The 27,227-nt window shown below is 47.7% G+C and overlaps 1 protein-coding gene across 3 annotated transcripts in view; it reads left to right on the top strand.

The window, feature by feature from the left end:
* Positions 1-27,227, top strand: part of TASOR2 (transcription activation suppressor family member 2) — a 236,780-nt gene that overhangs the window by 46,191 nt on the left and 163,362 nt on the right. For 2 of the 3 annotated variants that reach the window (XM_029617192.1, XM_029617191.1), the window contains exons 5-10: positions 6,578-6,669; positions 23,752-23,889; positions 24,001-24,128; positions 24,238-24,257; positions 24,366-24,465; positions 25,508-25,608. In XM_029617192.1, coding sequence (XP_029473052.1) covers positions 6,578-6,669; positions 23,752-23,889; positions 24,001-24,128; positions 24,238-24,257; positions 24,366-24,465; positions 25,508-25,608 — 579 coding nt within the window. The remainder of the gene's footprint in view (positions 1-6,577; positions 6,670-23,751; positions 23,890-24,000; positions 24,129-24,237; positions 24,258-24,365; positions 24,466-25,507; positions 25,609-27,227) is intronic. The other variant, XM_029617193.1, reaches the window with a different exon arrangement.

Here is a 27,227-nt window from a genome sequence, read left to right as displayed (position 1 = left end):
AACTACCATAATCTTGGAAAATGTTCTCGGGGAGGTGGCTAGGCCAAAGGCCATTGCCCGAAACTGATAATGGTGACCCAGTATCGCAAAATGTAGGGAAACGGTGGTGTTCTTGTTGGATTGGAATATGTAGATAGGCCTCGGATAGGTCCAGGGAGGTTAGGAGCTCTCCCTATTTATACGGCCATTATCACGGAGCGTAAGGTCTTCATGCAAAAATGAGTCATTCGCAGGTGACGGTTGACACTCTTGAGGTCCAGGATGGGACAAAAGGAACCAATCTTCTTGGGTACAACAAAATAAATGGAATAATGCCCCATGTTTTCCTGGAGCGTAGGTACTGGGATCACAGCCCTCATCCTGAGGAGCCATAGAAGTGTAATCTCCACTGTCTGCTTCTTGAGCTGGGAGTGGCAGGGACACTACATGAATTTGTCCTGAAGAGTGCTGTGGAATTCCAGTGCATATCCTTCTCGTATGACTTTCAGAACTCATTTGTCCGAAGTGATGTCAACCCACCATTGGTAAAAGAGAGACAGACTACCCTCTATCTAGGTAAATAGATACCTTCCCCCCCCCCCCCCCGCCCCCCCTCTGGTTAGGAAGAAAATCTTGAAAATAGGAGTTTGTATAACATCCGATTAACCCTGATTTCAGTGATTGACTAATTTTAGTCTTGTTTCTGGTCATTCACAAACTGACGAGTCACCTAGTTATCAGTTTAAAAACCTTAGATTTAAAAAAATCACCAAATAATTTAAAACCCCTTCAGTTGAAAGACATACCTACTCCATAACCAGCTTTAAAATTTTAGCAACTTAATAAAATGAAGATGCAGACAGAAATCCAGCAGTAAATTGAGGGCTATCCAATCTTTTGCATCAAGTGCCACATCTGTGTGTTGGTGAGATATGTGTGTGCACCCTGTACAAAGAGCTCCTGGCGTCATGGCAGACCTGGAGAAGCTGAGGCAGACAGACAGGTACATAGAAGAGGCCTTCAGGGATATAGTAAAGCAGTCTCAACTCCAGTCAAGTAGCCCTTGTGCTGCTTTGGAGAAGCAGGGTCATCTAGCAGACTATATGGCAGGAAGTGGTCCTGTAGCTAGAACCTGCCCTCCAGGTGATACCTTATCCTAACCCATGTGCCCAGGAGGAAAGGGTTAGGACGGCCATTATAGTAGGTGGTGATTTGGTCATTAGAAATGTAGATAGTGGGTGGCTAAATCAGCATGAGGGATCCCTTGGTAACTTGCCTGCCTGATGCGAAGGTGGCAGATCTCATGTGCCACCTAGGTAAGATTGTAGAAAGTGCTGGGGGAGGAAGTGACTGGTGGTACATGTTGGGTATCAGTGACATAGGAAAGTGCAGGAGGGAGGTTCTGAAGGCTACATTTAGGCTCTTAGGTAGGAAACTGAAATCGAGAACCTCCAAGGTTGTATTCTCTGAAATGCTCCCCGTTCCACGCACAGGCCAAGCTCTAGAGTTTCAATGCATGGCTGAGATGATGGTTGAGCTCCAGAGTTTCAATGTGTGGCTGAGATGATGGTGTAGGGAAAGAGGGTTTTAGCTTATTTTAGGACCTGGGGAACATTCTGAGGAAGTGGGAGAATATTCCGATGGTATGGGCGTCACCTTAACCAGAGTGGAACCAGGCTGCTGGCCTTTAAAAAAGAAAATGGAGCAGCTTTTAAACTAGATGGGGGAAAGCTGTGGTTCGGGATGATTTATCTTTAAAGGATACTAACAAAACAGGGATGTTAGGGCATCCCAATAGAGAGGTTGCAATGAAAATTAAATAGCCAGTTTGCCTTTAAATAAAGAGCAGATAGAGCAGAAAGATTCCAAATTACCCCTGTCAACTGATAAACAGATTGTTAATACAGACTACCGCTGCTACTACTACTACTCAACATTTTTATAGCACTACATAACATAAGCAGTGCTGTACAGACACACAAAAAAGACAGTCCCTGCTCAATAGTGCTTGCAGTCTAATAAGACAAACATACAGGACAAGAGACTTGAGGTATTTTATAAAGTAGGACAATGGTTAAAAAAAGAAAGAATTGAAAGTTAATGAGGCAAAAAGCAAACAATCGGGCCTAAGAGTTAAAAGTAGCTTCAAAAAGGTGGGGTTTTAGATGGGATTTAAACCCAGCAGGAGAGGGAGCAGGATGCACCAGTTCAGGAAGAGTATTCCAAGCACATGGCGCAAGGAATTGTCGATAGAGGAAAAGGACAGACAGGAGTGACTTATCCGCTGAGCAGAGTGCACGAGGAGAGGAGAGTTAGTGAGGTGCTGCAGAGTGGAGGCATTTGCAGAGCTGCTTAGCTGTTCTGATGCCTTTTGTTGTTCCTTAATTACTCCTTTACCTTCCTTCTGTGCTCCTTCTTACATTACTCTCATCCTCATGTTGCACCCATTTCTCCCTCCAGTGGCTTTGGCTGTTTCTGTTCCTTTCTCTTGGTGCTGCTTTCATACTTTGAAATCTGTGTATGCAAATGCTAGAAGGATACTAAAGAAATCTACTGCGATAGCATTTAACTTTCAAAAGGAAAATTGAGAAAAATTGTTAGGAAAAAACTTAAAGAAGCAGCTGCAAATGTCAAGATGGTTTAAAAATACCTTCTTGGAATCCCAGACCAGATGTATTTCATGCCTTAAAAAAGGTGGAAGGAAGAGCAAACAACTGCCGGCATGGTTGAAAGGTAAGGCTGTCGTAGCCAAAAGAACATCTTTCAAAAAAATGGAAAAGGGATCTGAATGAAGAGAACAGGAAACAGCATAAGCACTGGCAAGTTAGATGCAAAGCATTGATAAGGAAGGCAAAGACAGAATTTGAAAAGAAGCTTGCTGTGGAAGCAAAATAACTTTTGAAGCAAAAAGCTTACAAGGGAATCATTTGGACCAATAGATGATTGAGGGGTAAAAGCAGTGCTAAGGAAGGACAAGTGGAGAGATTAAATTAATTCTTTGCATCTGTCTTTCCTGAGGAAGAAGTAAGACAGATCCCCATGCTAGAAGGGATATTTAAAGGTGCTGATTCAGAGGAATTGAAACAAATCTTGGTGAACCTGGAAGATGTACTAGGGCAAATTGACAAACTAAAGAATAGCAAATCACCTGGACCAGATTGTATATATCCTAGGGTGTTGAAAGAACTGAAAATTGAAATTGCAGACCTACAGTTAATATAAACTATCATTAAAATCAGCTACAGTACCTGAAGACTGAAGGTTGGCCATTGTAACATCGGTTTTTAAGAAGGGTTCCAGGGGTGATCCGGAAAACTACAGACCGGTAAGCCTGATGTCAGTGCTGGGGAATAATGGTTGAAACTATTCTAAAGAACAACATTACTGAACATATAAACATTTTAATTGGACAAAGTCTACATGGATTTAGCCAAGGGAAGCTTACCTCACCAATTTGTTACATTTTTTTGAAGGCGTGAATAAACATTTGGATAAAGGTGAGCCAGATGAGATAGTGATTCTGGATTTTCAGAAAGCGTTTGATAAAGTACCTTATGAGACACTCCTGAGGAAGTTAAAGTGTCATGGGATAAGAGGCAATGTTCTATTGTTCATTGAGATTTGGTTAAAAGATAGAAAATCATTTTTTCAATGGAGAAAAGTGAATAGTGGCGTGCCCCTGGGATTTGTCCTAGGACAGTTGCGTTTTAACATATTTATAAATGATTAGAAATGAGAACATCAAATTGTTATGGTTGTGAGGTGTTGGAGTGGATTCTTGGGTACTGCGGTGATGGCCACTCCCACGGGGAGGAGCCCCGTGAGGAACTGCAGTACTAGGCTAGACTCTATACACGCAAACACAGAGAATTTGTATTTATTGTACAGCTTGATGGTACTGCCCGGGGAGCAGGCAGCAGTGAGGGTAACCCAGTGAAGTAGTCCAGGGGTCCACAGCAGAGGAGACCAGTCTCACCTCCGAGTAGGATGGGCAGCGCGGCGTAGCAGGGACAGGTCCCGGATGTAGATGCAGAGCGCTGAACTGCAGATGAGACAGCCTGAAAAGGGTTAGTATTCACTGAAGTAGATAGCTGTACAGTTGAAGGTCCTGGCAGGCAGAAATTGTTCAGTGGCAGGCACCAGATTGGGGAGAGTAGGCCCTCGAGGAGCGAGTACCTGGTTTCCCAAGATAGATACCTGAAATAGAGCAAAGGGCCCCCAAGGAACAGGTACCCAGGTTAGTGAAGAAATTACCCCGAAGGGCAGAGAGAGCTTCCAGCAGCAGCTGGAAAGTGGCAGAGCAGCTTAGACCGGAGGCAATCCAATCCAATCCAGTCCAATCCTTGCTAACTCAGTTTGTTAGCAAACGAAGGGCAGGCTAAATACCAGGATGTGATGACGTCACTCGGAGGGGACGCCCCCAAGGTTCCCGCCATGACATGGATAAAGACGTGGGTGGCGTGCGTGCGCGCTTGCACCCTAAGAAGCCCTCAGGAAAATCATGGCGAACACCATCGCTGTTGCCATTCCGGGGACACCGGAGAGAGTGGCATGAAGATGCGGCAGCAGTCATCTTTCCAAGGCTTGAGGAGAGAGAAGGAAGAAAGGTGAGGCACAGAGGTCGAAGCCGTCTGAGACCGACGGACGCAACACGAATGAAGTAATCAGATTTGCTGATATCAAATTATTCAAAGTTGTTAAATCATAAGAAGATTCTTTTTCACTAAGCGTACAATTAAACTCTGAAATTCCTTGTCAGATGATGTGGTTGAGGCAGTTAGCGTAGCTGGGTTTAAAAAAGATTTGGACAAGTTCCTGGAGGAGAAGTCCATAAACTGCTATTAATCAAATTGTCTTAGGGAATAGCCCTTGTTTAATTTTGGCATTAATTAGTAGCATGGGATTTATTTAGTGTTTGGGTATTTGCCAGGTAATTATATCTTGAATTGACCACTGTTGTAAACAGGATGCCAGGCTTGAAAGACCCCCTCGGTCTGACCCACTATGGCAACTTCTTATATGAGAAACTGCAGGAGGACCTTGCAATACTGGGAGACTGGGCATCCAAATGGCATATGACATTTAATGTGGACAAGTGCAAAGTGATGCACGTAGGGAAGTGTAACCGAATTATAGCTACACAATGCAAGGTTCCACATTAGGAGTCACCACTCAGGAAAAGGATCTAGGCATCATTGTGGATAATAAGTTGAAATCTTCTGCTTAGTCTGCGGTGGTGGCCAAGAAAGCAAATAGAATGTTAGGGATTATTAGGAGAGGAATGGAGATTAAAACAGAGAATATTATATTGGCTCTGTATCGCTCTATGGTGTGACCTCATCTTGAATATTGTGTGCAGTTCTGATTATCACATCTCAAAAAAGATATCAGAATTAGAAAAGGTATAAAGAAGTGCGACCAAAATGATAAAGGGGATGGTAGAATTCCCATATGAAGAAAGGCTAAAGAGGTTAGGACTCTTCAGCTTAGAGAAGAGACGGCTGAGGGGAGATATGATAGAGGTCTATAAAATAATGAGTGAAATGGAACAAATAAATGCAAATCTCTTTTTTTTTACTCTTTTTTACTCTTTTACTCTTTCAAAATGTACAAAGACTAGGGGACTTTCAGTGAAGTTGTTAGGTAATGAATTTAAGACAAATAGGAGAAAATCTTTGTTTACTCAACATATAATTAAACTCTGGACTTCGTTGCCGGAAGATGTGGTGAATGAAAGCTGTTAGTGGAGCTGGGTTTAAAAAAGGTTTGAATGAGTTCCTGGAAGAAAAGTCCATAAATCATTATTAAGGTTGATTTGGGGAAATCCAGTGTTATCCCTGGGTCTTAACAGTGTGCAATCTATTGACCTTTTGGGATCCTGCCAGGAACTTGTGACCTGAATTGGCCACTGTTGGAAATGGGATATTGGACTTGATGGACCTATGGTCTGATCCAGTATGGCAAATCTTATGTTTTTAACTCTATTTTCACAACCAGTTTCACTTGGGGTACATAGTGATAGACTGGATTCAAGCCAAACATCAAAACTCTTTACTTGACTTACAGTTGGTATCTGATGGCCCCTGTCATCAGATGGCGATTTATCTAGAATCATGACCTGTGTCTTAACTGCATTTAGGGCTTATTCAAAACGAATCTGAAAACCTGGCTTTTTAAACTAGCATTTTATAAAGATAAAGAAAAGGAGAAAAATAGTTGAGCGATAAGGATGCACCAAGCTACAAGTTTTTAGTAACCTACATAAGCATATTAATGTTAAAATCAAACTGCCTAATTTGTTCCTAACAATCAGGTTTAATTTGCACACCTAGTTTATTATTTTACATTGTTACCATACTACGATGGCACACGAGTAATTTGTAATCTATACCACCCATATTTCTCTTTATCGTGCCCTTCTGTAAACCGTTGTGATGGTGTTTAACTTAACGACGGCATAGAAAACTTTTTAAATAAATAAAATAAATAATCTGTTGTGGAAGAGCCTCTGCTTCTCTGCAGATAGGTTTTGTTTTGCTTTTTAATCCAGAAATAAAAATGCACGTTGAAATCAGCTGTTGTGTGCTTAATTTTGAAGGTGTTTATATTTCGAAGTACTCGGATTATCTGCACCCAAGACCTTGGTACCATGGAAAATCGGGCTACATTGTAATTTTTAAACTAATCAAGGTAAGATTATGTTGGGGCTGTCCTTGTTGTTCTCTGTGTAGCATTCACACCCCCCAGGAGGTGTGGTGTCCTTTGTCATCACTCAGCAGCAGCAGCGTCTGGCAGGATTAAGAGCATGTTGGTGCCTTTTAGCCCGGGCCTGGTTGGTTGTTTTAATGTCTGAGCTATATGTGACAAGAAGAAAGAGAGAGAGAAAAAGGTGCTGTGTGGAATCCTTGAGAGCTGTGAATGACTTCCACACCTGCTGTCAAAAATGGGTAGTGAGTAGGTTTTGAGGGGATGAGACTGACTCACCTGCCTTTCTCCCTCCCTAAAAAGTAAAGCAGAATAGACTAGAACTGCTGGCAGTCATAGTGAGACTGACTTGATCTTACAGAACTATAATTTGAATTTAAACCTCACCTTTTTGTTCAAGTAAAATTCAGAGGATTGAGTTTTCCTAGCAACTACCTGAGCTCTGCAAGGCCTGGCAACTGGACTACATGGCTCCTCTCAAATGGCTGAAGGGACTGCCATACTACTACTGAAGTTTAAACAGCTGACACTGGGTAGCCTGCGATGATGCTTGTCCAGAGTCATGCACTGGATCACTAGCGGAGTAGGGATTCAAGCCTAATTTTCTGGCGCTTTACTGATCCATAGCTTTGTGAACGAAGACCAGTCCACTTTGACGGATGAGAGGAACTTGCCAGCTGTATAAGGGATGACATATTACCATATAGTAAAACCTTGTAGCTTACATTTCTACTTCAGGTTTTTAGGTAAGTGGAGTGGGATTATGTTTTTATTGCCTATCTTGGAGACTTCTGGGACAGGCAGGAAGACTTGCTGAGCCAGATTCTCTCATCTAATTTTGAAATTTTAAAGGAAAAGACCTGATGTTCTCCTAGGACAAGCAGAATGGTTGTCCTCACATGTGGGTAACATCATCTGATGGAGCCCGGCATGGAAAACGTTTGTCAAAAGTTTCTAGAAGCTTTGACCAGCATGCCACTATCCATGCGTCCACATGAGGTCCCCCTTCAGTCTCTCTTTTTCCACAGTGCAGTTGCCTCGCGGTTTGTGGAGCTTTGCTTCTTTTCTTCTATTTTGTGCTCTTTTTGGGATTTTTTCCCTGTTCCATCGACTGGTCCCCCTTTGCGGTCGGTGCCTTTCCTTGGCGTGATAGGTAAAATAATTTTTCTTCCTTTTTCGCGGGCAATTCCCAGAGTCCCACTTCTCGGTGGCCCCCGGTCATAGACTCTGTTCGGGTTGTTTTTTCATGGCGTCGTCCGGCTTTCGTTGGTGCCCCTAGTGCCCGCGGACCATGTCTTATCACGGATCTGCGTGAGGTTTGCATCCGAGGGTGTTAGCTATGTGATCAGATGACCCCCCCAAAGGCCGTCGTGTGTGCCTCGACAAGATGGAGAAACCTTTCGGTTCCAAAAAGTCTGCTCCGTCCACACCCACGTCAGTCGACACCGGAGAGCCGCGGGGAGCCCCTCAATACGCCTACTGTCGCTACTCCCCCTCTTACATCTGCCAAGGATCGTGGGAATAGTGACCGGTCTCCTCTGGTCTCACCAGTTTCCAGGGCATCGGGATCCTCCGCTTCCTCGGCACTGGGGAAAGACTGGGCTGAGCACTGTGGGAGATTCTGCAAGCACTGACACTGGTCACCGTCCATGTGCAGCTCCAGTTCCAGTGTTGTACCGGTGGCCAACCGCCACCGAAGCAACCCCATGCCTGGAGGCCCCATCCTCCGATATACCCGGGAGACCTAGGTGTTCCCCACTGATATCTGTGCTGGGCACCATGCCTCCCTGGAGACCCAAGGAAGAGCCGGTGATGCCTCATCCCCCTCCGTGAGTCCTTGCCTCACCGGACGTCCAGGAGAAGTTGGACTGCAGGGTGGAGACCACAGTGCTCAGAGCTCTAGGGAGCTTCAAGCCGCCAGTGGCTCTGACCCCCATACTGGTGCCGGAGCCACCTCCGTCCATGCTGGCACCTGTGCTCGAGTGTGTGGATGTCCTGTTAGGCGCCCTACCGATGTAACGGGTGCCTGAGGGACCTTCAGTTCCATGGTGGCCATCGATGCCCCCCTTGGGAGTGATCCATATCATTGGGTCCTCTGAGGAGGAAGATGCGGCCGGTGCCACATTTCCAAGGCCTCGATTTCCTTAGCCTTTGCCTGGAGCCTCTGGCCTCCCTCGGACCCCCGATGCCAGGGGAAATGTTGATTTCCGCGGTGCCCTCGGTTCCTCCAAACCATTGGAACCCAGGGCTGAAATAGCCTGCAGGCCTCACTCACGCCACCATGGTCTTAGCGAGGAGGAAGGCCCCTATGACCCATGGGGGGGGGGGGGACGACAATTCCTCGGAGTCTTCTTCTGATTACTCAGATGATCCTCTCTCTGAAACTTCCCCGCCGGAGGAGAGGCATCTATCTCCTCCAGAGGATCTCTTTTGTGGGGTTCGTCAGGGCCATGGCCGAGGCTATCCCCTTCCAGTTGCTTATGGAGGAGGATGCGCAGCATAAGATGCTGGAGGTGCTCCAGTTTGTCGACACTCCCAAGGAGATCATGACGGTTCCCATTCCAATATCTTTAAGGATCTTCTCCTTCGGATGTGGGAGCACCCGATCTCCGTCTCTCTCATAAATAGGAAGGCAGATGCCACCTATTTGGTTCAGCAGGCCATGGGTTTTGAGAGGCAAAATCTTCCCCACCAGTCGGTAGTGGAGTCTGCCCTTAAGAAAGCCAGGCACTCCCATACCCATGCCTCTTCCCCTCTGGGGCGAGAACATAGGGAGCTCGATGCTCTAGGCAGAAAGGTTTTCAGGGCACTAAGTGCATCGCCCGAATTGCCGCATACCAGTTATATATGACCCAATACAACTGGAATCTCTGGAAATGGGTCCAGGACCTCACAAAGAGCTTGCCTCAGCAGCAACAGGAGTCACTCTCAACCATTGTCCTGCAGGGTCTAGAAGCTGGCAAACACAAGGTGAAATCCACCTATGAAGTGTTTGAGACAACGGATCACGTAGCGGCCGTGGGTATCGGCGCCCGCAGAATGGATTGGTTCTGTGCTTATGATCTCCGCTCAGAGGTGCAAGAGAAGCTGGCAGTCCTTCCTTGCACAGGTGACAACCTCTTTGGGGATAAGGTCCGGAACATGGTGGCTCAATTAAAGGACCGTCTAAAGAGGAACTGACATACCATAATCAATAATCAACAAATATCAAATCAAAATTGTCAATGACCATCATATCTGGGCAAAATGTGTGAGGTAAGTACACATGATTCAGTGTGCTATGCACATCCGATTAGTGCCACAATATTTAATCGGTCATTTTTAATTTTTTAAGTGATGCAACATCAAAGTTCATGTGAAAAATATTTGCGTCTTTTACCACGTAATAGAAATTATCCACAATCTTCATCCACGATGTTTATAGTTAATAGTGTTTCAACTTAACTTATGAAGAATATCAGCCCGAAAAGTTGATGTTCCATTTTTTGCCAAAACGCCTGACACATGGAAGTCCATGTTCTAAAAGTTGAATTTATAAAGCCGGAAGATCACTGGACCATCAAGAAGCTCTGTAAAGAAGGAATCCCCCTTTCTGAAACATGGAATCACCCACTTCCTCTACGCCAACGACATTCAACTTCTAATTCCCATCCAAAATTCGATCGAAGACACCTACAAGAAAATCTCAACTCTACTTATCTCAATTAAAAATCTCCTAAATTCTCTGAAACTCATAATCAACATAGACAAAACTGAAATAATACTCATGGATGAAAAACCCAATCCAACTCCGCCACCCCTGCCTTTACTAGACAAACAAATGAACTCTATACTCCCCACCACCCACATCAGGAACCTTGGAATTATCATCGATAAAGAACTTTCATTTAAGAACCACGTATCAAATAAAACTAAAGAAGGATATCACAGACTTCGAACCCTAAGACACTTAAAACCGTTTCTTAACCCTTATGATTTCAGAACGGTCTTACAATTACTCATTTTCTCCACCTTCGACTACTGCAACTCCTTACTAATTGGAATACCTTATTCAAACCTTAAACCGCTCCAGATTCTGCAGAACTCAGCAGCCAGAGTTCTGACAGGAACAAAAAGAAATGAACACATAACGCCCATATTGATCTCACTTCATTGGCTCCCAATTAAAGCATGCATCGAACACAAATAAATGACCATCATTCATAAAATTCTAAACAATGATCATCAAGGACTAAATGGCTTAAACATAATCCCCCAGAATCCTCAAAGAAACCTACGTTCAAACAACTCAGGATGCTTAAACATCACCCCCCATCAGAGATGCGCATCTAACAACAACAAGAGAAAGAGCCTTTTCCATTGCCTCCCCTAAATTTTGGAATTCTCTACCTAAAGATCTGAGAATCCAACCTCAAAACGTTCAAAAAAGACCTAAAAACATTGCTGTTTCGCAAATTCTACTCTGACCTTCATACTTCTGAACATCCTAACTCCCAATCGAACTTTCATCCAAAAACCTCAAAATAACTTCGCTCCAACCAGAACAAACAATCCCTCCTCCTCCCACATAATGATACTTTCTGGACTTGAAATGTTTAACTTCTGTTTAATATGCACATTGTTATACTTTTTCCACAATTGTTAAGAGAGTTACAGTTAAATTTTGTAAACCGTTATGATGGCTTTACCGAATGACGGGATATAAAACTCAACAAATAAATAAATAAATTTACAACTCACAGCTGGTCACAGGCAGTCCACTCAGCTCTTTGTGTCCTTTGATACCAATAGGCTGAGGTTGGTGGAGGATAAACAGACTTTATCTACCTGGCTGGTGGATTGCATCGCCTTCTGTTATGCGCAAGCAGGCCTTCAGCTGACTGGCCGAATCAAAGCTCACTCTGTGTGGGCCATAGCGACGTCTGTTGCTCATCTGCAAGCAGTCCCTGTCGTTGAAATTTGCTGTGCTGCTACATGGAGCTCTCTTCACATGTTTGTGGTTCCCTACTGCTTGGATAAAGATGGGCAACAGGACAGTATTTTTGGTCAGTCTGTCTTATGCAATCTTTTCCAGACCTGAACCCAACTCTTCTGCCTAGTACCTTTGATTGGAGAGCCAGGCAGTCCCCTGCCACCCAGCAGAGCAGAGCCGCAGTTGTGCCCGTTGGCACCTTGTTTGACACCTGTTGGTCTCACTCGTTAACGGAGACAGCCTGGAGCTTGGTATTCACCCACATGTGAGGACTACTATCCTGCTTGTCCTAGGAGAAAGCGCAGTTGCTTACCTGTAACAGGTGTTCTCCTAGGACAGCAGGTTGTTAGTCCTCAGGAATCCTGCCCGCCACCCCGCAGAGTTGAGCTCTCCTTCCGATTTGTTATTTTATCTTTTTGCTCGTATTTTTCTCTGTTACGAGATTGAAGGGGGACCTCTCGTGGATGGGCGGATAGTGGCAGGCTGGGCATGCTCAGTGTGCTGGTCAAAGCTTCCAGAAGTTTTCCGTGCCGGTCTCCATCGGGTGATGTCATCCACATGTGAGGACTAACATCCTGCTATCCTAGGAGAACACCTGTTACAGGTAAGCAATTGCTCTTTCCCTTACTTGAGGCTGTTGCATATGGCAGCTTTAGAGCATATAGGCCTCAATATTCCAAAAGCCCTAAAACAGCTCACTTTTCTGGCTGAAGTTATCTAGACAAGCAATCCTGGATATTCAGCAGGATAAACATCCCCCTGATTATCTTCGAATAAAGTTACCTGGCTACCTTTAGCCGGATCACTTTCAATGTAACTGAGTATCTTGGAATATAGCTGATTAGATTTAAAGTGATCCGGCTAAAGGTAGCCGGATAACTTAAGGCTTAGCCAGCTATATTCAAAAGAACATAGCTGTTTAAGTGGCGATAGTATCTATATCTATCTATATAAAAATACCACTCAGGCCTGGCGGCTCGATTCCGAGATCCCCACCCAGTGTCTAAAAAATGAGCCCTGCTGAGCCAAATAAAACTGGCATGGGTCCACTTGCCATCCTCTGTATCCTCCCACCCACCTGATTTTGTCCAAATCCCTTTCTGGCACAAGGAGAACCTGCAATCCTGGCAGCTTCCAGTACTGCTCTGACAGCAGTGGGCAAGGGAGGCCAGCAAGCAGACCATGCAATTTAATTTTCAAGTCTACTTGGAGGGGTTTTGGGAGGTAATGAGTGGGGCTTAGCCCAACCTGGCAGGGCCCATTTTTTGTAGACATTGGGTGGGGTTCTGGAAATCTGGCTGCCAGGCCCATGTGCCAATTAAAAAAAAAAAAACCAAAACAAAAACTATCGCCCCCTTAAGCAGCTCTGTTCATTTGGTAGCAATAAGATAGTGGTGAGAGATATAGTCTAGGAATTAGTGAATTGCTTGGAAACCAGAGGGTCACCTGGGATGTGAATTCAGATCCTGCTGTCCCACCCGTTCCCTGTGACTTTATGAACAGGAAACTAAAATTATACAGATATAATTAAGGAATAAAATGAGTGACGTTGTTGTTTTTTCAGCTCCCCTTTGCAAGCTTTCATGTGGTAGAAATGCCAGAAGTTTGCTGCCAAGTCCTTCACCTCAGAGGGAGGGGGCAGCTTATGTTTCCAAAGTATTGCATTATGCAGGATGTGTCCCAGTCTCTCTTTCAAAATGGTTATTTTGGCCTCGTTACATCTATTTTTGCTGCTGCCTCAGCAGCCCCTCAACGGAACGTTTTTGTTTTCCTCAAAAACGTGAGTGTGGAAAAGCACAAGGCCAAGAAGACTGCAGTCAGCAGTTTTAAGGCCTGTGTTTGTGGAGGCCGCATGTCCATCACTGATAATGCATTCCATCTGCTTTTGCTGCCTGGGCTCGGATCATGACTCCTCCAGCTGCTACAGCTGTGATTGGATGTCCCTGATAGTGCAGCAGTTCTGCGTCTGCAAAATGGAGGCCCTGAGGAAAGCGGCAGCGGGTACGAGTCCAAAGCCTTTGTGCAAGTCTAAGCAGTGGAGCTGCTCTTTGTCCAGCAGCGAGGCATCCTCAGAGGTGGGAGGTAGCCTGAGTGGTGCCAGGTGCCTTCATGGCACAGAAGATTCCCATGGCATCAAGCCATCTGTTTTACCCAGACCTGGTGCAGACCACAGCACCATCTGCACCCTTGGCATGGGGCCTGCAATCTAGGGTGCAGTCATCCCTCTCGGTGTGGCAGGCCACAATGTCATTGGCGTGGAGTGCCCTGGTGCATAAGTTGCTGGGGCTGTGGTGCAGAAGTTGGCACTAGTGATGAAACAACAGCACCATTTGGTGGGAGGTGTTGATGTGACCGGCATGGAGCATCTCAGAAACAGCTGCTTCTGCAGCACTTATAACTGCTGCAGTGTCAAATTCTTCCTCTGGGCTGCCAACTGCCTTTAGTGAGGCTTTATTCATTTTAAAACGTATATTCCACCAATCCACAGTTCCCTGTACGTACCTGGATCAGTCCAGACAGTGGGTTATGTCCCCAATCCAGCAGATGGAGTCAGCACAAGCTTTGAGGGGGCGTATCCATATATACTACTACCCCCTCTGCAGGAGTTCAGTATCTTCTGACTCCAGCAGATGCGAGTAGGGGAATCAGGCTTCCCCTCCTTTTCCTTCACTTTCTTGCTTGATTATGGCTTGTTGTTGTCTTTTTCTGTGGATCAAGTTTGTATCAAGTTTGTATTAAGTTTAAAAAAAAAAAAAAAAAAAAGGCAGAGTTCTTTCAACTTCTGGGGAGTGGCTTATCTTCCTTGTCTCTTCTCTGCGGCCTTGCTGTTTATTTCTCGTTGCAGCCAGGGGTAAGTTTGTTTTTCCTTTGTAGTTTTTTCCTTTACAGCTCAGCCCCCGGTGCTCGCGAAAGCCGGTGGAGCCGGCCTCTTCGCTCTTTACTCCCTCACCCGCGGCCATTTTACAGCTCCTCATGGGCTGCTGAGCCATTTAGGGAAAGATGTCTGGGGCGGGTCGTGTGGCCAGGAAGGCCCCCCCGCGGCACCCTCCTCTATTTTCAGACAGCGGGCAGTGCAGGCCGACCGGGCCCCCCCGCAGCGGCGCCTTTGTGCGCGTGGCCCCCCCCGTGGCTTTTTCTTTTCTCCTGCAGCAATCCCGATGCCGCGGCCGTCCCGCTGTGCGGCCTGCGGAGACCCGGGGTCCCGGATTTCCCGGGAGGGCATCTGTGCACGATGCCTTCCCGGGGGGGAAGGTACCTCACAGTCCCTGACTGATTTCTCTTTTTTGCCCGGGCGGTGCGGGCCGGCCACTCCGCCATTTTTGGCGGGAACGGCGGCCATTTTACATTCTGAGCGCCCTGAGGCGCAGGCCACGAGGGGGAACGGATCCCTGGAGGCCACGAGGGAGAACGGATCCCTGGAGGACTCTACCAGCGGGGGTGTTCCCCCGATTTTGGTGCAGGAACCAAGCACCCAGAGCCAGGGAGCAGGAACCACGCCGCCCCCGAAGCGCACCCGAGCAGGCCGGGGTTCTCTCCGGAGTTTATCCTGCTCATGCATACCGCTTATCTGCAGGGGCTGGAAGCACCTGTGGGACACCCCCCCCCCCCCCTCCTAAGATCCCTCGGATGTCGCCCTCGACGCCGGCCCCCCCCGACCCTCCGGGAGTGGGGGCCTCCCGCCTTCCTACCCGGGTCCGATCCACGCCCGCGGCAGTGGGGGCGGTGCCAGACCCAGCGGGACATGGACTTGACCTCCCGGACGGGGGACAAGGGGACGGCACACAGGAGGGGGATGATCCGCGTACCCTACGCCTCTTCCAGAGGGAAGAGCGGACGACCTCATCCCGCAGATCATCCAAGAATTAGATTTGGATCCGCCACCAGACCCGCCTGCCCCAGTAGCTCCCGCTGTCATCACTTCTTCAAGGAAGGGAGATCCTGTCCTGGCGGCACTCCGGCCGAGGGCTCGGGCTTTTCCCATTCATGACTCGTTTTTACAACTTCTCACCAGGGAATGGGACACCCCGGAGGCCTCCCTGAAGAGCAGCCGGGCTATGGAAAAGCTGTACCCGCTCCCCGAAGATTTTCTGGACCTCATCAAGGTCCCAAAGGTGGACTCCGCAGTGTCGGCGGTCACGAAGAGGACGACTATCCCAGTGACGGGAGGTGCGGCGTTGCGGGACACACAGGATCGTAAGTTGGAAGTTTTCCTTAAGCGGGTTTTCGAGGTCTCCGCTCTGGGTATGCGGGCGGTGATGTGCAGTTCGCTTGCCCAGCGGGCTAGTCTCCTTTGGGTGCAACAACTCCTCACGTCTCAGAACCTGCCGTCCGATGAGGCTGCCCAGGCAGATCGGCTAGAAGCCGCAGTGGCGTATGGGGCGGACGCCTCGTACGACCTTTTTCGGGTCCTCACAAGATCCATGGTTTCGGTAGTGGCAGCACGACGACTACTGTGGCTACGCAATTGGGCGTCTGATACGTCCTCTAAGTCCAGTCTGGGCTCTCTTCCCTTCAGGGGCAAGTTCCTCTTCGGGGAGGATTTGGACCAGATCAAGTCCCTGGGGGAGAACGCTGTTCATCGGCTGCCGGAGGATAGGTTTCGACCATCCAGAGCGTTTTCTTCTTCTCGGACCAGAGCCAGAGCGCAACGGCGCTACAGGGGCTACAGACAGACGGGCTCCCGGCCATCCGCCCCCAGGTCTCAGCCCTGGTTGCGCGCCTTCCGCGGGCATCGGCCCGCACGCACTACTCTCGGAACCGGGAACCCCTATACCAAGTCTTCACAATGATGCCAGTCTCGCCCACTCCCCTGTCCCCAGGATTGGGGACCGACTAACGTATTTCTAAGCGGAGTGGGCACGGATCACCTCGGACCAGTGGGTCCTGGATACCATAAAACACGGCTACGCATTGGAATTTGTCCGCCCCCCGCAGGGAAGGTTCATCTTTTCCCCCTGTGGCTCGGACCTCAAGAGAGGAGCGGTGCAGCTGACTCTGGACAGACTCCGGGAGATAGGCGCTACTGCGCCCGTGCCCTTCGGAGAGGTGGGCTCGGGCCACTATTCCATCTATTTCGTCGTACCAAAGAAGGACGGTTCCTTCCGGCCTATCCTAGTCCTCAAGGAAGTCAACAAATCCCTTCGAGTCGTTCGGTTCCGCATGGAAACGCTCCGGTCAGTGATTGCGGCGGTGCATCGGGGGGAGTTCCTCGCCTCCCTGGACTTAACGGAGGCCTACCTGCACATTCCCATCCGCCCGGACCACCACAGTTTCCTTCGTTTCAAAATTCTGGACCAGCATTTTCAGTTCACGGCTCTCGCGTTTGGATTGGCGCCGGCGCTGCACACCTTCACCAAGATCATGGTAGTTGTGGCGGCAGCTCTCCGGAAGGAGGGCATCCTGGTTCATCCTTATCTGGACGATTGGCTCCTCCGGGCGAAGTCATTCGATCATGGACGCTCAGCGGTGACTCGAGTAGTACGGTTTCTACATTCCCTGGGATGGGTAGTGAACTTCTCCAAGAGCTCCCTCATGCCCTCGCAACGCTTGGGTTTTTTTTGGGGGCAACTTTCGACACCCTACTGGGCAAAGTTTTTCTGCGCCAGGACAAAGCTCAATCCTTGCGGGATCACACACGACGGTTCTCTGCGTTACCAGAGCCCACCTCCTGGGACTACCTGCAACTCCTGGGAGTGATGGGGTCCACCATCGACCTTGTACCTTGGGCTTTCGCGCACCTCAGGACCTTACAGTGGGCGCTCTTCTCCCGTTGGAAACCAGTATTGCAGGACTATCAGATGATTCTCCCGCTCCCACAGAATGCCAGGGACAGTCTGGGCTGGTGGTTGGATCCGCCGAACCTGGCCCGTGGCATGTCCCTCGATCTGCCAAATTGGGTGGTGGTGACCACCTATGCCAGTCTAGCAGGCTGGGGTGCAGTCTGCGATCGAAGCGCCACGCAGGGGACGTGGTCCACGGTGGAGGTGAAGTGGTCAATCAACCGTCTGGAAACCAGAGCGGTCCGGCTAGCTCTGCGACATTTCCTCCCGCTTCTTCGGAACCGAGAAGTCAGAATCCTATCGGACAACGCTACCACCGTGGTCTACATCAACCGACAAGGAGGCACGCGCAGCCCGCAGGTCGCGCTCGAGGCGGCGCTGCTGATGCAATGGGCGGAGCGTCATCTCGTCCGGCTAGCAGCCTCGCACGTCGCCGGTGTGGACAACGTCCAGGCGGACTTCCTCAGTCGTCAACTGCTGGACCCGGAGAGTGGTCTCTCTCCGACAAAGCAATGCAACTTCTCGTCCATCGGTGGGGGGCCCCCCACTTGGATCTGATGGCGTCCGCTCTCAACGCCAAGGCTCCACGCTTCTTCAGTCGCCGGAGAGAGCGCGGAGGGAGTGGATGCCCTGGTCCTCCCGTGGCCGCCATATCTTTCTTTTCCACCATGGCCCCTGGTGGGCAGGATGCTCCGCAGAATAGAAAGCCATCAGGGGACCGTGGTTTTCGTCACCCCAGAATGGCCCAGGCGACCCTGGTTTGCGGACCTGCTACAGCTGGTGATCGACAGGCCAATCAGGCTGGGGCACCTCCCCCAGCTTCTACATCAGGGCCCGGTATTTTTCGAGCAGGCAGAATTCTTCTGTCTTGCAGCCTGGCTTTTGAGAGGCGCCGCCTCCGGCGTCGGGGCTACCTGGAGGCGGTAGTATCCACGCTATTGCGGGCACGAAAGACATCGGCCTATGTTCGAGTCTGGAAGGTGTTCGAGCTGTGGTGTACCAGCCAGGCCACGAGACCCGCTAAGGCTTCTGTACCTCAGATCCTTCAGTTTCTACAGGCGGGGGTGGAAAAAGGGCTCACCTATAATTCACTACGGGTTCAGGTGGCCGCCCTTGGTTCGCTGTTGAGCGATGGGGGCTCTCTTCTACAGCATCCTGACATTGCTCGTTTTCTCAAGGGTGTCAAGCATATGCGTCCTCCGTTACGGGACCCTTGTCCCTCCTGGAGTCTTAACCTTGTGCTTTGCTCCCTGTCGGGACCACCGTTCGAGCTGCTGCGCAGCGCAACGATAAAGGATCTCACTCTCAAGACTGTGTTTCTTGTGGCCATCTGTTCCGCTCGACGCATCTCGGAGATGCAGGCTCTGTTGTGTAGAGAGCCCTATCTCCGTTTCTCCGACTCTGGAGTTTCGCTTCGCACCGTTCCCTCCTTCCTTCCGAAGGTGGTTTCTGCATTCCATGTGAACCAGACGGTGGAGTTGCTGTCCTTCTCTTCCTCAGAGCCGAAGTCTCTCCGTCTCTTGAATGTCAAGCGCACTCTGCGCCTCTATCTGGAGGCTACAAATGAGTTCCGAACCTCTGACCATCTCTTTGTACTCTGGGCCGGTCCTAAGAAGGGGTCTCAGGCCTCGAAGACTACCATTGCCAGATGGCTGAAGGCCGGCATTGCTGCTTCTTACATTGGGGCGGGTCGGACTCCCCCACCCGGAATCGTAGCGCATTCTACACGTTCTCAGGCGGCTTCCTGGGCGGAGGTTCGCTCGGTATCCTCGCAGGAAATTTGTAGGGCAGCCACCTGGAAATCGTTACACACGTTCTCGAGGCACTATCGTCTGCACCTCGCCTCTTCGGTCTCTGGACACTTTGGCGAGCAGGTTCTCCGAGCAGGCCTCGCAGGACCCCACCCGATTTAGGGAAGCTTGGGTACATCCCACTGTCTGGACTGATCCAGGTACGTACAGGGAAAAGAAAATTATTATTTACCTGCTAATTTTCGTTCCTGTAGTACCATGGATCAGTCCAGACGCCCACCGCGTTTGGGTTCTTGATCCTGCTCAGCTCTGCGCTGCTTCTTGCTCGCAGTGTTCTGTGTCTTCACAGTTGTTTCTTTTCGCTGTTTTTCATAGCTCCCTACAAGTTGGTAGTATGTTTGCAGTTACTTGTTGCGGTTACAATTGTTTTAATTATCTGTTTCCACAAACTTGATCCTTCGGGGGTTTCTACTCGGGCTTTGATATACTCGATACTGAACTCCTGCAGAGGGGGTAGTAGTATATATGGATACGCCCCCTCAAAGCTTGTGCTGACTCCATCTGCTGGATTGGGGACATAACCCACTGTCTGGACTGATCCATGGTACTACAGGAACGAAAATTAGCAGGTAAATAATAATTTTCTTATCTTGGTGGATTACAATACATACACAATTATAACACAAAATACAATAAGTCATTAGACTAACATAAATGAGTCTATCTGGATTTCTGGATTTTCCTCTAGCTCCAGTGCAGAGGCTTCTTCAGCCAGTCAGTGGGAGCCCAATTGTCAAATCTGGTGAAAAGTTTCCTAGCTTCCTTAAGCCCTGAGGACCAAGGAGGGAGGTAGGAACATCTCCTGTTCACGGCGAAGACAGTTTTCCCACACATTGGGGTTGCCCAAAGACCCCTAGAAGCTCCTGCTTTTCCTTAGAAGATTTTAAAGTTGGGTCTAAGTCTACATCCTGCTCCAAGGGAGTTCCTTTAATAATCTGAAGGGATCAATTCATTTTGAGTTTCTACCAGAAGTTTTCCCTCTTGGACTAATGGAGGTCCACCTCCACAATCACCCTCCTCATTGTCAGGGGTCATGGCTTGGTGTACCCCAGTAGTCAGATGGAGAGGAAAAATCCACAGGAATTCCTTCATGTTCCCTACCGAACTTGCAGCATACCTCTCCTTCAGAGGATCTCATCTACTCATGGTTTTTGGGTAAGCTGGCTAAGATTCTGTCTATTCGTGTCAAGAAGGAACCAAACCTGAGAACATATGGCGTTGGGCTTCTTCAGTTTCTTCCTACTCCAGTGGACTCTATGGCCATTCTGCTGCACAGACTCTTCAAGGAACTGCAGATGAGGATATGGCAGACACTGACGGCATGCCTTCTTGTGGCTAAAAGCCTGACCTAAATTATAGGGTCCAAGCCTCCCCAGGCTTTGAGCTAGCCCAGCTGCCACATCACTCCATGGTGGAGTTTATGTTGGATGCGTTGAGAAATAAGGTCTTCTAGGGATCAATACTTAGCACCAGGGCTGCTGCTAGCCAGTTGTACATGGTGCATTACTTACATGAATGTGTGCAAAAGCTAAAATCTTTGACTGAATTATCAGACCCTGAGCGTGCAGACATCCATCAAGTGGTAGAAGATGTGGAGGAGTGTGAGAAGCATCTTATACGCTCTACATATGAAGCATTTGCCAGTATGGCCAGAGCTTTGCCTGTTTGCAAGCAAATGGCATTCATGAAGATGGGCGCAACCATCTAGCAGTTATACCCTGTACAGGAGATAACTTATTTAAGGATAAAGTGCAGGAGACAAGGAGCATCAATCCATCATTAAGTCATATTAGCATTGAGGGATCAATCCACCATAGCCCAACAACAGTACTTCTCCTATAAATGCATGTTCCAAAGTCATCTTTTTTTTCATCTTTTCAGCGTTATCTGGTTCCTTCCAATCCCCAGCAGCAGCTAACTGCTAAAGGTAGGCAGAGTGAAAGGCATCGGCCAAAGGCCCAGCAGCAGTCACAACTTAAACCTGGGGCCAGTTTTTGACACTCCTGAGGCCTACTTCCCTGCCTCCCGTCATGGGACAAGGGTCCAGTTCTTCCTCCTGAAATGGGTCCATGTGACAAAAGACAGGCTGGTTCTGAAAATTGTAGTAGTGCTCTCGCTCTCCTCCAAACTGATGAATATCAGTCTTTGGTTTCAGACCCTCCCAATCAGCGCAGCTGCAGCTGGAAGTAGTGCCTCTCTGGCAGAAGTCAGTCGAGTTTGTACCTTTTGCAGGAATGTGGCCAGGGATTCTATTCCTGGTATTTTCTAATCCCTAGGAAGTCATGGGGATTAAGGCCCATCCTGGGCTTGTGGAAGCTGGAAAGTTGTTTGTTTGAGAGGTTCAAGATGCACTTCCTCCCGATGATTCTTCCCTTTATACAACCGGGGGATTGGATGTATGCTCTGGATCTGAGGGACGCTTATGCATAATTCCCATTCACCTTGCCAACCAGATGTTTCTCATGGAAACCAATGCCTTATGGTTTTTTTTTCTGCCGTCATATACGATCCCTACGTCATGGTAGGGATCGTAGAGCGAAGCATCAACACAACTGCTTCGCTCTACGATCCCTACCATGCACTGTGCTCGTCTCATGCTTTCTTGAATTCAGATACTATGTTTGCCTCCACTGGAAGGTTTTTCCATGCATCCACTTCTCTTCCTGTAAAAATAAACAAAAAAAATTTTCCTTAGATTACTTCTGGCCTACACTCTTTTATCCTCATCCCATGATTTCTTGTTCCAGAGTCTCTTTTCCGTTGAAAGAGACCCACTCCTGTGCATTGATATCTCTGAGGTATTTAAATGTCTTAATCTTATCTCCCCATCTTAGATCTTTAAGTCTGTCCCCATATTTATTTATTTAGCATTTATTTATTTTTTTTTTTTTTTAATGGTTTAGAACAAAGACCACTGACCATTTTAGTAGCCCTCTTCTGGACTGATGCCATCCGGTTTATATCCTTGTGAAGGTGCGGTCTCAAAAACTGTGTTGTCCAAATGAGGTCTCATCAGGGTAATATCACCTCCCTTCTTCTGCTGACCATTCCTCTCCTTATGAGTCCAAGCATCCTTCTGGTTTTTACCATTGCTTTATTCATCTATTTGGCTGCTTTGAGGTCATGAGAGATGATCACTCCAAAATCCTGCTCTCATTTCATGAAGATTTTCACCCCCTAGACTGTATTTTTCCCTTGGGGTTTTGCAGCCTAAATGTATGACTCTGCATTTTTTGGCGTTATGAAATCTTAATTGCCAGACTCTAGACCATTCCTCAAGTTTCACTAGATCCTTCTTCATGTTTTCCAGTCCTTTCTGATTGTCTACCCTGTTACAAGTTTTGGAATCATCCGCAAAAAGACAAACTTTTCCCGACAGTCCTTCCACAATATCACTTATGAAAATGTTGAAAAGAATCCGTCCAAGTATCGATCCCTGTGGCACGCCTCTAATAACATCCCCTTTCCTCAGCGTGAACTCAGTTTACCAGTATTCTTTGTTGCCGCCTATTTAACCAGTTTCTAACCCAATCAATCACTTTAGGGTCCAAACCAAGGGCACTCAGTTTATTTATAAGTTGCCTATGCAGAACTGTGTCAAAGGCCTTACTGCATATCAGCATTTTCAATGGGAAAGTGTCTGCATGGTTTCCCTTTGAAAATTCGATTAAACTATCTGCATGAAAAATGCTCGCGCAGTTTCCTCCTTACAAAAAAAACCAAAAACAGCTGAACGTTCATTGACAAGTTGGACTCTAGCAGTATCAGAAGTTAACAGTAATATTGATTTGCATGTATTTATTTATTTAAAAAATGTATAAACTGCTTATCCAAATTACATCCAAACAGATGCCTGAGGCGCTTTATCAATATGATACATTAGGACCCCTCTGAGTAGAAGGTCCTTGTGTTGGTGTTGGTGTTGGTGCTGGATCTGTGTGACTGAGAAGAGAGGGGAAATGGGAGTGTGTTATTGATAGCATTACCCAATCACGTTATGGCAGGAGGACAGTGTAACTCTCCTAAGCTTAAAGAGTCAGTGGGGAGAGGAAGACTTGAATTGTGGAGTTGTATAAATTGCTTGCTGTATTTGATGCTAGCATGCCTGATAATCCACTTCTCCCTCACTGTGCTTTTTCCAGATTTTTCTCATGCTTTCTTAACGAGCTGCTCATGTCTTTATCTCTTTTCTACTGTTGTCGCACTCCCTGCTCGGTTGACTTTGAATCTGGAGCACTAAAGGGCACTTCCAACCTCTTGCATCAAATTCCTTTTGTTTTTCTGTAAATAAATTCCCTAATGCTATTTTATTAGTGTCCTACTTTTTGCACTGGTTAAGTTTTTTTTTTTTAAACGTTCAAATCCTGATTCTGTCTTGCTGATCAACTTAAGGAATTCCTACAGGGGGTTGTGGGCTGACTTCACCATATTTTAGAAGGAAATGAGGTGCAGTGCCTGCAACCCGCGAATCCGTTCCTAGCAATATCTCCTTTTCTTGCTACAGGGAAAGATGAAGGTGGTACCTGAAAACTATACTTCGAAGTATACGGCCCCGTCTCCTGGCTATGACTGCCACGTATCGGCAAAAGTCGGCAAGGTTTCTGCTAAAACGAGTCATTTTCACGCATTCGAGCTAAACCAGGTACGTTGACCCAGAGCTCAGAATCCAGCACAACAAAGAGCGTTCTGTGGAGTTTTGTTTTTTTTTAATGGTGCACTTTTCCCAATGAGTCCTTTCTTCCTCCCTCTGCAGTATTATGTCTACGAATATCACAACGGCAGCATTGTTCAGAGACCGAGGCAGATCTGTCCCTATGTAATCTTGGCCTTCCAGTACACTGAACCTAAACGAACTGTGGCAATCTTAAATGACAAAGATAGGTAAGAAACTTTGAGCACATTTTTTTTTAAAGGGGTTTAAAACAAGAAATATGTTCCTCTCTCCTTTTCTATATCCCTAATCATTTTTTCTTTTTCCTTTATTTCTCAGAATTTCATTCAGTAATCAAGGTGAGTGGGTTTTTTTTTTAAATTGTACATTTTGGAGTACTGAGACATCTCTGTGCTGTAATTTCCAGAGCTTTTTTTTTTTAATGGAGTTTTCTCCTTTATTCTCAGTATTTTACAGTGCATGGAGGGGGCCGCTTGTTGTTCAGGGTCAGCTGGTGTGTGATATAGTACTTCAGTCACCGCATAGTTCTCCCATCCCGGCACAGCTGTGAGTATGAATTTTTCCTTCCACTTTGCCATAATTAACCAAAGAAGAATGCACTTGGCTTTCCTCGTGCAGGCTCGCATAGTTCCACGTTGTGCAGACATTTAGCTGCATTGAGGGAAGACTTATCAATGCAGGTAACACTCATTGAAGTCTGGAAGTAAAATACATTTGATTTTGACGAGAGACATCGAATAAGAGCGTTGCAGCCTTTGTTGTAATACGCTGGAGGAAAGCATGACTCGTGGGCTGTTCTTTATTTCTGAGCTCTCCTCATTTCTTGCCAATAAAAAAAATATTTGAGGGGAAAAATAACCCCTCATAAGCCTTGAGAGCTTGTGTGGATCAAGGTTCCCAGGAGCACTCCTCCTCCTCCTCCTCCTCTACTCCGGTGCGGAGTATTCGCCTCCTGCACATCGCTGTTGTCACGGCTGACCCTGCTGCCCAGCCATTCCCTTATTAGAAGGTAGGGTGAGGGCTGTTATTACAAAGGCCCACATGATCCTGAGCCAAAGTACAGAAAGGATTAAATACTAATCCTGTGAATGATTGAATGGTTTAAGTTCACAAAATAAGGCCTTTGCAGGGAAACACAGCTCGGATTGTGGACGTGATCTCCATTTAAAAATAAAAATAACCCCTCTGCTCTTTTTCATTTTGGGCTCTTGTGTAGTTCTGCACCTGTACCAGTCGGACACGGAGTTGCATGTAGCGTGCATGGGATTTTATTGCTGCCTGTGCCCAGATTGCTTAGGCCTGTGAGTCGGAGACTCTGGCAGTAGCATGCTGGGTCTTACATACGGTTACAGTAAATAGTGACTTACAATGAATGTGGGTTTTATGGTGGGGGTTTTTTTTAATTGAGAGTGTTTGGTCTTTGTATGTTTTGAGCTGCATTCCTGGAGGTGAGTGAAAGACTGGCAATGTTTAGATTCATCCGGAGAGGTCTCTTTTTGTGACGCAGTAGCCTACTGGTGAGGTATATGTGTGGAGAGCACATGCTACTGTTCTTGACATTAATGCTGCTGGCATCTTGTTTTCCTAGGTCAGATAAACTTGAAGTCAAGGCTGCCATGCATGTGTCGGCTCTAAAGAAGAAGCTGCCAGTTGGTGTCTTTGAAAAGTGCAACTTCACAAAGAAAGAGGGTAAATTCTGCATGACTCCAGATGCCAATTTTAATTTCCAAAGGGGTAACTTGTGTTTTCTGTAGTAGCAAAAACAATAAAGGCTGACAGCGCCTTGGAGACTAACCGATTTATTGAGGCATAATCTTTCGATGGCCAAAGTCCTTTTCATCAAATGCATGATCTTAATTTAGTAAATCGTATTCCCTGTACGTACCCGGATCAGTCCAGGCCGCTGGTTATGCCTTCCTTCCAGCAGATGGAGACAGAGAAAAAGCTGAAAGGCACCCCCTCTTAGCCTGGCGTGCCACCTGCGATCCTTCAGTATTTCTCTGTCTCCAGCAGATGAAGGTGGCAGAACCTGCGGTCCTGATCCTTTAAAAAAAAAAAAAAAAAGTGTCAAGAGGGGTCTTGGTATCTTTGTTACCTCTGGCTAGATCAATTGGTTTATAAGATAGAATAGTAAAAAAAAAAAATAATAATAATAATAATATTTTGCACAGGAGTACAAGTCCTCCCAAGGGGTTCCACACCCCCTTGGTAGTAGACACAGCTGGGGTTCATACCCCGAGAGCCTTTTCCGCCCAGAGACTGTTTCTCGACCTGGTGAGTAGGGGGATTTACCGGTGGGCTGTTCCCTCCCCCTAACAGCCCAGAGAAGTTGTCATTCCTCTGGTGTGAGCCTCTGTTGCTCAGCTTGGACCCAGGGACATTTCATTCCCCTGGTTGATCGGAAGCAATATAAAAAACAAAACAAAACGTTTTCACGCTCCCAGGTCTCCGGAGGTATTTTTAGTGCAGCTGCTTACCTTGTCGCGGTTCAGTGCACAATGCCACGTGGATCGAGGTGCTCAGCCTGCGGGGAGCCGGCAGCGCGGCTCTCCCACGATGGCCTCTGCTACCAATGCATTCCTGGGGGAGAAGGCCCATCGGAATTGGCTGCCGACAGCAGGGGGAGCGTCCCTTGCACGGTCTCGAAGTGCAGGGAAAAGTTTGCCGACTCGGAAATCTCGGCCTGCCCCGTTCCCGATTAGCGCAGGAATTGCGGCCATTTTACCTCCTCCAGGCTCTGTTGCGCTGCAAGGCTCAAGGGGAGGGGAATTACCACCTCAGCTCTCGCCGCCGAATTTGAGCCCTGAGAAGCCTCAGATCCGGTGCCTGACTCTCTCCCCCCCAGTCTGGGTTTTTCCGCGGGGGGGGGGAGGTCTTAAAGAGACAGCACCCTTTTTCCTCCCAATTTGTACTTTTGTTGCACAAAGCCTATATGGAGGCAGAAGCTGATTTAAATTTACAGGATCCTCCTCCAGCGAAGGTCCCTAGGCCTGCTGAAGGTCAGGACGCTCAGAGTTCGAGTGGTTCGTGTGGCTCCAGATGTGGTGGTAACCCCACTCCCTGACCCCCCACAGATCTGGCGTCCCCGGATCCTCCCGACACGGACACGACCGATGACGTTGACAAATCTGCACCAGTTGAAGGGGATGATCCGTGGGTACTCAGATTCTTTCACAGGGAGGAGCTGGACACTTTGATCCCTCATGTGCTGTTGGAACTAGATATTCAGGCTCCACAGCCAGTGGCTGAGCCTTCCACGGGGATCCTGTTCTGTCGAGTCTTCGGGCTCCCCCTAGAACCTTTCCTTT

Source organism: Rhinatrema bivittatum, chromosome 9 (assembly GCF_901001135.1).
Source record: "Rhinatrema bivittatum chromosome 9, aRhiBiv1.1, whole genome shotgun sequence".
NCBI classification, from domain to species: domain Eukaryota; kingdom Metazoa; phylum Chordata; class Amphibia; order Gymnophiona; family Rhinatrematidae; genus Rhinatrema; species Rhinatrema bivittatum.
The sequence above is the reverse complement of the archived record's forward strand: the minus strand, read 5'-3'. Positions and strand labels throughout refer to the sequence as shown.